Source organism: Mytilus trossulus, chromosome 9, assembly GCF_036588685.1.
Source record: "Mytilus trossulus isolate FHL-02 chromosome 9, PNRI_Mtr1.1.1.hap1, whole genome shotgun sequence".
Taxonomy (NCBI): domain Eukaryota; kingdom Metazoa; phylum Mollusca; class Bivalvia; order Mytilida; family Mytilidae; genus Mytilus; species Mytilus trossulus.
The window spans coordinates 73709215-73718699 of record NC_086381.1 but is presented as its reverse complement, the minus strand read 5'-3'; the positions used below and the strand labels follow the sequence as shown (position 1 = coordinate 73718699).

The 9485-nt window shown below is 33.0% G+C and overlaps 1 protein-coding gene across 1 annotated transcript; it reads left to right on the top strand.

Moving 5' to 3' along the window:
• Positions 1 to 2640: 2640 nt before the first annotated feature.
• Positions 2641 to 8976, top strand: LOC134683392 (uncharacterized). Its single transcript, XM_063542675.1, has 4 exons — positions 2641 to 2660; positions 5506 to 5632; positions 6885 to 7131; positions 8840 to 8976. Exons 2-4 carry the CDS (start codon positions 5516 to 5518, stop codon positions 8854 to 8856), a joined length of 381 nt encoding a protein of 126 aa, XP_063398745.1. The 5' UTR covers positions 2641 to 2660; positions 5506 to 5515; the 3' UTR covers positions 8857 to 8976.
• The last annotated feature ends 509 nt before the right edge of the window (positions 8977 to 9485 follow it).

The window sequence follows — 9485 nt, the reverse complement described above, 5'->3', positions numbered from 1 at the left end:
GTTATAAAATAATTGGAAAGAGAACACGTTGCATACTGGTAAGCTTTGTGTATGATTTTTACCACTGAATTTGTGAATACGAGCAGGTTCTACAAGGTTATACTGTACAATAACGTTAAAAAAAATGCATTATTTACAGTTTAATCAATTTCAAAACTGGGTGTTAAAGAGCAACAATTTAGCTTCAACGAAATTATGGTTTTTAGGTTTGAGTCAGTATTTTATTTTTGCGCACAGTGCGAACAAATTTATTTATTTTTTCAACGCTATCAATCAAATTATTTTGTTCTAAATTTATCATTATAAGGAATTGGTGAAATCTTGATTCAAAATATTTGTATATACAAGCCCTAAAATATTGTATCAACTGGTAGATATATATATACTTCGTATGCAGGTCCATGGTAACGATCTTGATACTGATCAATAATGTCAGTTTCAGACACATGTTTGTTTGAATCAGGTTGACTGTTACAGTATAAAGCATTCGTTTTTGATGCGTTTTGTTATTTGATTTTGCCATTTGATTATGGATTTTCCGAATTGATTTCCCTCTAAGTTCAGTATTTTTTGTGATTTTACTTTTTCCCTACATAAGACATCTACGTTGACCATTCTTACTTTACATGTAGAAACGCAGGACCAACTTCTTTTATTTGTCTTTCGGCATGAATTGTGGAATACTTTTGCCAGTTGAAGGAGTCTTACACTGGTTGTACTCAAACCTGATATCATAAGAATTTTAGTATCTTCATCTCATTCACGCCACCACAATTACTTTGAAACCCGTCTTTGATTTCTTATACAATTGATGTTTATGATTTTGAAGGAAGCTCTTGTAAGATCCATCAATGTAACGTTATCTGTAAGAACACTTATGCAGTTTATGGTGTCCAATATATTAATTATAATAATAATAATAAGAAGAAGAAGAATGAAAATGTATGGAGCGCCCTATATAAAAAATGGAAATTACTGTAAAGCGCTGTACACTCAGCATGGTAATTAAAACAATTCAAAGACAAAAACATAAAACACATACTGTGCTAGATTCAAGTACTAACATAGAATGTAAACAAAAATGCCTACCATCATAGTAAAGGTCGATACAAAAATAGTAATCTACGTTAAAAAAAAAACAACCATGCAAAACAAGCAAAAATCCGAAAAAGGTATACAAACAAAATGCATTAAAAGTTTCTACAAAACTACCTAGTAAAATACCGTAAAAGAGAAAGGAAAACGTCTGATAAAAAGCAATGCGATAACAATGATATTTTAGCTTAGATTTAAAAAAATGCATATCGTCAAAACTTTGAGATTTATACTTTGGCATTTTGCTTCATACAAATTGATCAATTAACAAATAGATAGCTAAAATCATCTCTTTCGATATGTTGTTCTCAACAAATCCTCATTGTCAACTTCTAGATGAAAGTTATAATTTTGCAGACATAACAATAGATGATGTATCCTTTATTTCAAGTTAGATCGTTAATCTAGTTCTAAGTCAGGAATCTGATGTACAGTAGTTGTCGTTTGTTAATGTAATTTTTACGTGTTTCTCGTTTCTCGTTTTTTTTTTATATAGATTCGACCGTTGGTTTTCCCGTTTGAATGGTTTTACACTAGTGGTTTTGGGACCCTTTATAGCTTGCTGCTCGGTGTGAGCCAAGGCTAAGTGTTGATGGCCGTACATTGATCTATAATGGTTTACTTTTTTAAATTATAATAAGGATGGAGAGTTGTCTCATTGGCACTCACACCACATCTTCCTATATCTACTATCTACTTGTGCTTTAACATTCGACTGTGTCCCGGTTAAACCCTTATATCTTCATTGTCAAAATGAAAAATAAAGTATAGAAACTGTTATAATTTATATAGCTGACAATGCGGTATTGACTTTTGTCATTGTTGAAGGCCGTATGTTGACTATAGTTGTGGCATTTGGTCTCTTGTGACGTGTTGTATCATTGACAATCACATCACATCTTCCTTTTTATATACTAGTAAAACAAAAATTAAATATATTGAAAAATATACAAATGTTGTAAATCAACTCTTTTTCTTGAATAAACAGTTGCCCTAGTGTCTATTTTGTGTTTATATTCAACCTAACAACTTGGAAAAAACTAATACAGCACATCTATGGTAATTTATTCAGTGGGTCTCATTGGGGTCTAAGTGTGATGCGGGATTGCCGATTTTGCGTAAGCGTGAAACGTGAAAGTCAAATTATTGTGTCGTGAAAACGGGAAATGAGGTCTTGTGGGACCCGGGAAATGACAAAAAAAATGACAATTGCTTACGCACATACTGTAAGCGGGATACGGGAATCTAACAAAAAGGTAAGCGGGATCCGGGATCGGAACCCCCCCAATGAGACCCCCTATTCAGGCCGAATCATATTTGATACAACAAAGTTTTGATATTTATTTGAAGGAACAATTAGTGTGAAATAGCCATATGTGAAAGGTAGAAACAATTTCGAAGTCGTAGAGCAATGATAAACGCTGTTAATGGTATAAACGTTTTCAAATCCGTGAATTATCAGACGAATCTTCTTCATAATTATCCATATTAGTTTTAAATATAAAATTGTAAATGTCATACTACAATTGTTAGAAAAAAATCGAAAGGGGACACATTGCATACTGGTAAGTTCAGCCTCTTGCCTTTTGTTAGTCTTGTCTGATTTTTTATTTTTGTTTATTCATATGTAGAGGTTTTAGTATGAAGTTAATTTTCACTTCACTAGGACACGTTAGCCGTATTTGGCACAACTTTTTGGAATTTTGGGTCCTCAATGCTCTTCAACTTTTTATTTGTTTGGCTTTTTAACTATTTTGATCTGAGCGTCACTGATGAGTCTTATGTAGACGAAACGCGCGTCTGGCGTATAAAATTATAATCCTGGTACTTTTGATAACTATTTTGAAAAGGGGGCAGCTGAATCTTGCCTTCGGGCGCTGGATTTTGTCGCTCTGATGAAGACCCATTGTTGGCCGTTGGCTGTGTTTGCTCTTTGTATGAGTTTTATTTGGTACAGCAAGATCAAGTGCTTTGATGTTATACTTTACAATAACGAAAAGTAGATGCATTATGCCTTTTTACGATTTCAAACTGAGTTACGATTTCAAACTGAGTGTTAGGGAGCAACTATTTACCTTCAACGGAATTATGTTTTTTGTTTGAGTCAGAATTTTATTTTCGTGCAAAGCGCTTACAATTTTATTTAGTTGTTTTGTCAACGCTTTCAATCAGTTATTTTGTCAGAATATATTTTTTCTCTGCTCAAACATAAACTTCTTTTTTTGTTTGTTTGAAAGCTTCCTTGTGAATAGCAACCCTCTTTCAATGAAATCGTAATAGGAAATACAAGCCATTAAATATTGTATCAACTGGAAGATATACCGGGTATTCTTCGGATGCAGGTTTGGCACAATGACAATGTCAGTTTCAGAGACATTTTTGTTTGAATCAGAATGATTGTTACAGTATTAGTTATCCTTACATGAAACAAAATACTAGTTCTTAAATTTTCGTTGGCCATTCATTCTTTTTTATGTAACAAGGCAGGACCAACTCCTTCGATTTGTCTTTTAGTACGAATTTAAGAATACTTTTGAAAGTTGAAAGAGTCTTACATTGTATATACTCAGAACTTATTTCATAATAATTTTCGTATCCACATCTGAATCACGTCACCACATAGAATTTCACAATTACTTTGAAGCCCAGCTTTGATTTAATAATAAAATTGGTATTTTAAATTTTGAAGAAAGCACTAGGAAGACCCAGCAATATAACGTTATCTGTAAGAGCTTGTGAAGTTTATGGACATGTTTCGGAGGACTTGTTTCAACAGACTGTCGGCATTCCAATGAGAACTTATTGTGCCCTTCTACATGCCGACTTGTTTCTTTATTAATATGAGGCTGACTTCATACAGGATCTTCTTAAGAAGAAAGATAAGAAGTTAGCAACATCCTTCAACTCTACTTTTCGCTATATAGATGAGGTTCTTTCACTAAATAATTCAAAATTTGGTGACTATGTTGAACGCATCTATCCCATCGAACAAGAGTTCAGGATACAACATGAACAGTTAACTTTGTACTTTATTTTGCCTTTAATTCGAGCGTCACTGATGAGTCTTTTGTAGACGAAACGTGCGTTAAAATTAAGTCCTGGTATCTATGATGAGTTTATTTAAGTCGGCCTCATATCTTGACTTACATCTAAAAACTTGACAATGAGGGTTGGTTGAAACAAAATTTTACGACAAAAGAGAAGATTTCAGCTTTGCCAATTGTGAACTTTCCATTTCTAAGTAGCGAAATTCCAGCAGCACCTGCATACGGGGTACATATCTCCCAATTGTTACGATATTCCCGTGCCTGCATTTCCTATCATGATTTTCTAGATAGAGGGTTACTGCTCAAAAGAAAGCTATTAAACCAAGAGTTACAAATGGTGAAGTTAAAATCATCCCTTCGTAAATTTTGCGGACGCCATCACGAGTTGGTTGACAGTTATAGAATAACCGTTTCACAAATGATATCGGATATGTTCCTTACGTCGTAACTGCAATACCTTTCCCTTTCCTGAATGTGACTTACCGAATTAGACTATTTACCGGATTTGTTATTACATAAGCAACACGGCGGGTGCCACATGTGGAGCAAGATCTGCCCTTACCCTTACGGAGCACCTGAGATCACCCCTAGTTGTTGGTTGGGTTTGTGTTTATTTTTCTATGTTGTGTCACATGTTCTATTGTTTGTCTGTTTGTCATTTTTCATTTTTAGCCAGGCGTTGTCAGTTTATTTTCGGTGTATGAGTTTGACTTCCTTCTGGTATCTTTCGTCCCTCTTTTATGATGTCAATCATAATAAAGAAATATCAAAGTATCATTTTTGGTTGATTTCCACAGGAACATATAACAGATCTATGATTATCCAGGACAAAACGGCCTTGTGAATGTGATTTTAATTGCATATTTATTTATTCATTTTCATTTATTTTAATGGTTGTATCAACAACACCAGCCTTATTCCATTACGATATAATCGGAAGTTATATTTACATTTTCTTTCTCGCGTTTAACGCTTTGGCTGGCATAATCCGTTAGTATTTTGAAGTTGTGTTTCCAAAAAACAAAGTTGGTCAGTATAAATGAGGGAGGATAGGGTTCCTGATCCCGAAATACCAGGCTTCAACAAACACAATCCCGAGGTCCCCAATTTAAATAAGACAGGATTACAATGAAAGGAATGCCGGGTATACTTTTTTTTTACAAAAGGTAATATATGTAAGCTTAAATAACTTTTGAAATATCGTCTTGTGAAAGTGTTTCTCCTTCCTCAGAATATCAAATGAATGCCATCTAGATCTTTTATTGTATGATATCAATTCAAAACAAAAACAATTTGTTAGTTAAAAATCTGTTATCTAATCGTTTTCGTTCCTTTTGCCATTTTTATACTTATTATATTTCAGGTACTACAGGATGGTTACTATACCGTTGATATTAGTTTGTGTTTTATTGACATGTTGCTTTGCGTTTCCTGGTGTGGAGAAGATGTCCGATATGAATTTATCTGAAACAGTCAGACACGCCGTAAAGGTACCACCTTAAATATTTTTATCATGTCAGGTGTTTTTATATATAATATAATCTTTATTGCAAAAAACATGAAACCCTGACGGGTTAAAATGCAAACATAGTACATTGTATACACAAGTGACAAGAAACATAACTATACATGATAAATGTTTTTAAAAAGTGAAGTTGATATTAATAACATATATCTATATATTGATGTATATAATAATTGACCAATGTAGACCTTATTTTCGCAATTCCATAGATTGCTTTATATAGTCTTCAACACTAGACAAAATATCTTTATTGGGATCTAGAATATTTTTAAGTTTAGAGTTTGAGTCAAGCTGGTTAAAATTAGGATAATGGGTTTTAATTGCATTTATAAGGGAATGTCTTACATTACTGTTAATTTGGCAATGAACATGATGAAGGAAAAAGTGTTCCTCATCATCTAAAATTTTACAAACTTTGCACAGTCTGTAAGTCAACGGCAAAAGTATGCACATCACATATTATTGAGGGAGACTTAATGTCTTCAACAACCGACACATCATGTCATAAATCGTCCCGATTCTACAGCTGTAATGTTACATGAATCAAACACAAATAACCAAAGATCTTTCATCAAACACCTTAATTCATTTTTAATCAAAAAGTTTCAAATATCACACTTACGAGACTAGGTTACCATCTATAATGTATTTAATACTCACTCTCCTAACATGTGTATCAAGGATTGTATTTAATGGGGTCTATAACAAAAGTTGAACAGGAAATTGTGTATCCGATGTATAGACAGGAGTAAATGGAACTAAAGGCTTTAAATATCATGTGTAACTCACCTTGGGTTATGTGCATTATTCATCTAAAGACACTATCCGAAGTTTAAACAAAAGAAATTTCCTGATTAAATGTCTTTTTTATTGAACTTGTCTTGTTGATCGTTTGGTCTGTTTAGATTTTCTCTAGCTTCTTAAGGTTTTGCTCAAAACACAGTTAAATACTCTTTTAAGGGCAGTCACTCGTATAGCTATATCGTCAAATTTGGACTGTGTGCTGATATTGCAAATGTCATTTTCTAGCACCAATTCAAAAGGCCTAAACATAATGACAATTGTATAAGCTTGAGCTGTGTACACAAATATATATAGGAAATTAATATCTGACACAAGACAACAAATGACTCAATGAAATATGAATACGAGGAAGTGATACTGTTTAAAAACAATGGGCTAAAACCAAATAGACATATTTGTTTTGTACTTTGCAGGAGATTAACAAAAGAGGGGCATACAAACGAAAAATGTCTAAACTTGAAGCAGAAATTGAGGCGTTCTCCTGGACTGATGCTGATGGCAACGGATCCATCTCCCCTAAAGAATGGGCTAATTTCTACAGTACATTAGAAGATGAACGTTTACCAAAATATAGTTATAATTTGTGGTTACGTTCATTTTATAATCAGATCACAGAGCCTGGTTTTGACAAAAATAACAACGGTCTAATGGAACTTGGTGGTAGGTTTAATAGCAGTTCTATAGTGTTTCAAAATGTCAAATTGTTTAAACTCTGGAAGTTACTGTGGATTCATTTATTTTCGTGGGTACCAATTTTCGTGGATAAGGGGAAAATTGTATGTTCATGGATATGTAATCTCATGGTTTTGATGATGTCTGCATACAAGCCTATAGAAAATGTGTCATTCGTTGAACGTTTAACTTCGTGGTTTACCTGTACCCACGAAATCCACGAAAATTGGTATCCAACGAACAATAATGAATCCACAGTAGTACTAACTAGTTCATGCTCGACATGGAGCAAATATATGTACATTATCTAATAGTAATATCAAAGTTTAGAGCTCTTTTCTGGTTTTTTAATATTTTTGATTGAATGTATGTCTTGATAATGTATATGTGAGCCAAACTTTGTTCCTGTGAAGAAAGTTTCAGTGGAACTTTTACCACAGGTAATATATTCAGGGAGAACTTTTAATTGAAGGTGAAATTAGTACGGGGCTGGTGAAATTGTTCATCAACTGATGAAATAAGTTCCGGGTTCATGAGATTTGTTCCTAACTTGGTGAAATAAGTTCCTTTCTCTGTGAAATATGTTCCACTGGTTAAACAAGTTATCTTATATTTGTCATAATTGAGTTTAAATTTATTATTCAAGTGCATTATAAAGATAAGTATATCAATAATTAAAAATGTAAATCTTATAAAAAAAAATATACTCAGTGAAAAATAAATTAAAAAAAATCAATCAGAAAAGGTATACTAGTAGTTAAAGATGAACAAATGCGTTTACTGAAAAGGACAAAGTGACTGGTCAGTTATATCAAAAACATGAAGAAGCAAAAGACGCACTCTTTTGAAACTGTGCCTTGGCTATATGACTAGAACAGGGGGTCATGACAGTTAACAAATCTTATGAGCAAACCAAGGAGGAATACCATGCATGCACAAAAAAAAACATTAATACAAATTATGATACTATCGCTTTTACTTCTTATCATTTAAAAACATTACAAATCCCATTGACCATTTTAGTTCTAGCCCCATCTTGATCACTTAAAAGATTATATGGTTCTTTTGCTTGTTGTGAGGGGTTTAGACTGTACAATAAGTTCAACAGATCATTTGATTATTTTTTTTATTTTGAAATCATACCCTTAGCCCAAACGGGGAATCTATTTATTTATTTACCCCTGGATTTTCGAAGGAGAGCATTTACGCCAGATGTCGACATATTGATTTTGCCAACACGGGTCCTTGACTCACATGGAACAGCAAGACTTAGTTATAAAGGGCCGGAATTTATAATGTGTTTTGTGTATCGAAGCTTTTCTATGTTTAAAGATCATAAGAACTGCAAATTGGTAGTATAAAACAATGTCAATTCATTTCATGTAAAATACATTTACTGTGTGTCTGTTTTTATTTTTTCTATTCATTTTTTGGGAGCGGTATTTGTTGTGAGACTGTTATTAAAGTGAGAGGGTTAGCGCTATATAGAACCAGGTTTAATCCACCATTTTCTACATTTGAAAATGCCTGTACCAAGTCAGGAATATGACAGTTCTTGTCCATTCGTTTTTGATGCGTTTTGTTATTTGATTTTGCCATGTGATTATGGACTTTCCGAATTGATTTTCTTCTAAGTTCAGTATTTTTGTGATTTTACTTTTTGGTTCTTTACGGGGTTTTTTTCTTTTACTTTCAGAATATCTGCTGATATAATGTGAACAGAAAATTTGTATATGCAGTTAACCACAGATGTTGAAGCATCAGACAGAAAGTCGAAATTAATTTATGAAACAAGATTTTTTCTTTTGATAATAAATTCATATATTTAGTTTTTTATGATTATAAAATTACTTAGCCAGGGGCATTTTTATTGCCTCACTGATCCCCTGGCTTGGAATACGGTATCATGCTGCTTGATGAAACAACGAACTTAATAAATAATTTTCATTGACAAGAGATATTCTTTGAAAAAAATCGTTGTTAAATTATCGGTATTCTTAAAGCCTATGGATAGCATCTTAACTGATTGTATTTTATTTAGGTAAGCATTTAGAGGCCCGTGTTGGTGTTTGGTGTTGGTGTTGGTCCTGAAAGCAATTTGTTAAATTATCCTGGCCTTATGCCATAATATTTAAGACTTTTATTATTACTATACGGCATAAGGCCAAGAGATAAAGAGATATGTATTTTTTTTACATTAAATGCGACTCGAGGTTAATTTTGGCATCTAATAAAATAAGGCCACGATCTCTGAAATAAAATTCTTTTAATGTTGGACAAGCACAGAAACAAAATTGAGAAAGGAAATGGGGAATGTGTCAAAGCGACAACAACCCGACCAT